This window comes from Apis dorsata, unplaced genomic scaffold (assembly GCF_000469605.1).
Source record: "Apis dorsata unplaced genomic scaffold, Apis dorsata 1.3 scaffold_221, whole genome shotgun sequence".
In the NCBI taxonomy this organism is placed as follows: Eukaryota; Metazoa; Arthropoda; class Insecta; order Hymenoptera; family Apidae; genus Apis; species Apis dorsata.
This window is the reverse complement of record NW_006263503.1, coordinates 363,343-365,630: the sequence shown is the minus strand read 5'-3', so window position 1 is coordinate 365,630 and position 2,288 is coordinate 363,343. Positions and strand designations below refer to the sequence as shown.

Below are 2,288 nucleotides of genomic sequence, written 5' to 3'. Positions count from 1 at the left end.
ATATATATATATATATATATATGTATACACGTTACCTGTGTCGAAATCTATACGCGGGCTTTCTAAAAGCGCCAACCCGTGACAATAATCCATCCCTTCTCCCTCCAATTTCTTCGGGAACGCATCCACTATAGCGACATGCGCGGTTATTTTCTGCGGGATCAGAAAAATTACTTGGAATTCGTCATCGAAGATTTCTCAAAGCTATCGTTTCGATTTTCGCGTGTTTACTTTCACCCGTGTTCGAATAATGAATCGCGCGACGAATCGAAGGATGAAAATATAAATATAAGAGAGATGGAAGAGAAGAAGAAGAGCTGATTTACCTGAAAGATAAGCGCGTTCACGATGGCCACGCCAACCATACCGGCTCCTACCACGGTCACTTTGTGACAACAATCCTGCACCGGTTCCGAAAACTTGCAAAGCAGCTCTTCCTTCAAACATGGTTGTCTGAAATAAGAAATTTCCGGTAAAAATGTTCAAAGATACGTATCGTTCGGTGTGTCGAAATTATCATTGGTTTTTTTTTTCCTCTCTCTCTTCGATAGAAAATTCTGTGATGTAGCTTGAATGAAAATAATTTTTTATTACGAGTATTCTTCTAGGCGCTGATTAAACTTTTGGAAATTTTTGATGCGTAAAATTGGATCATAATCGTCTACGATTCTATCTATTATTTTTATTCAATAATACACTTTTACGTTTAACAATCGAAATTACGAATGTCCTAAAGATTTATATCTGTTCGCATAAATTTATTTTTGAATTTTCGGAGATTATAAAAAGGATTAAACGCGAGTTGAAACTGTGCGCGCGAATTATTCGATGTAATGATATGACGACGTGTATCGTTTATTAAAATTTTTCTCAGATATCCTTCACCACGAAACTTCGAGTCATCTCGCGAATAACGTGTTGCGTTTACGAGACGACGAAATCTTCTTGTTACCATTTCAATTTAATTTTAATTTCACGGACAGTCTCAATTGCTTGAAATTTATTTTCCACATCGTTTCCACGTGTTGATCGATTCGAGTGTTGTTGAAAAGTTGTTGTACACATGTTAGATCGCTGATTAATTTTAAATTAATCTTAGACGAAAATTGAAATTGAAATTTTAAATTCGATATGTACCGCCGATATCGAAGTAACGGCGGTCAGTAGACAAGAAGTAGACAGGATAGATCCGCGTTAGGTATACAGAAAACGGGCCGCTTACACGAAACTGACCGCTCTCTGAAAATCGGATCCAGCGTTGGCGTCCTTGCCGAAATCAGCGGACGCTACTTTCTTCTTAATGTTCCCACCGAAGATATCCTTTAATATCGTTGGTGGTAAAGTACGATTGAAATGTTTATTGGACAGATTTCTTCTCGATATCAAGTATATCGAGCATTTTAGATACGTGGTTAGCGACAAAGATGACAGCATGCGCGACAAAACCATTGCTCACTTTCACCCGATGATTTTATTCGATTCCCGTGATTTTTTTGTCATGGAAAATGTCACATCGCATACGGTTAATTGACGTTTCACAAAAAAGAAGTCGCTAGCGATCATGGCACGTCTATTAAACCGCCATTGTATCGATTTGCCAATTGTTAAACAATCCATGGTTACAGAATTGCTCGAACCGAATGTACATACATGATTGCGATTGATCTTGGGGTGGCAAAAAAAAAAAGGAAAAAAAAAAAAAAGAAAAGAAAGGATAAAAAGATAAGAAAATGTAAAAATTAGATTCGAAAATATAAATTTATCACCGTTGAATGATAGTATTAATTTATTGAAACACTGATATAAATACACAAGACAATTTGTTGTTATCTCTGTGATATTTTAAATAGATTTTATACGAAAACTTTGCGAGGTAGGTAACGAAATTCGCTCGACAAATTGCGACCAATGTTAATGTTACGAATGAATTTAAATTTTTCTTACAAATTCTTCTTCTATATCGTGATTGATAATCGAAATTTACGTACATACTTGTGTTTCGATTTATCTCGATAAAATATCTTATCTAACGTCAAATCATATGTACTACATACATAGTTTAATTATTACGTCATATAACATATATATATATATATAAAATATAATCGGAACATGTATAGTATTAAACTAAGTAGATTCGATAGAATTTTTTCTCAAATATTGAAATATCAATAATACAATTTATAATACTTTATGGTCAAAGAACTTATACATTTTTTTTATATATATATAAAAAATCATGCTTATTATTGCAATAACAATACACTCAAAATTAATTTTTTGTCCTA

General features: G+C 33.8%; 1 protein-coding gene across 1 annotated transcript in view; it reads right to left on the bottom strand.

The window, feature by feature from the left end:
* LOC102678766 (L-lactate dehydrogenase B chain-like) overlaps positions 1–1,449 on the bottom strand; it is a 3,253-nt gene extending 1,804 nt beyond the window's left edge. The window contains exons 1-2 of the mRNA XM_031510325.1: positions 1,223–1,449; positions 327–453 (exon numbers count right to left, since the gene is read on the bottom strand). Of these exons, the coding sequence (XP_031366185.1) occupies positions 327–453; positions 1,223–1,449 (354 nt within the window). The remainder of the gene's footprint in view (positions 1–326; positions 454–1,222) is intronic.
* Positions 1,450–2,288: the final 839 nt, after the last annotated feature.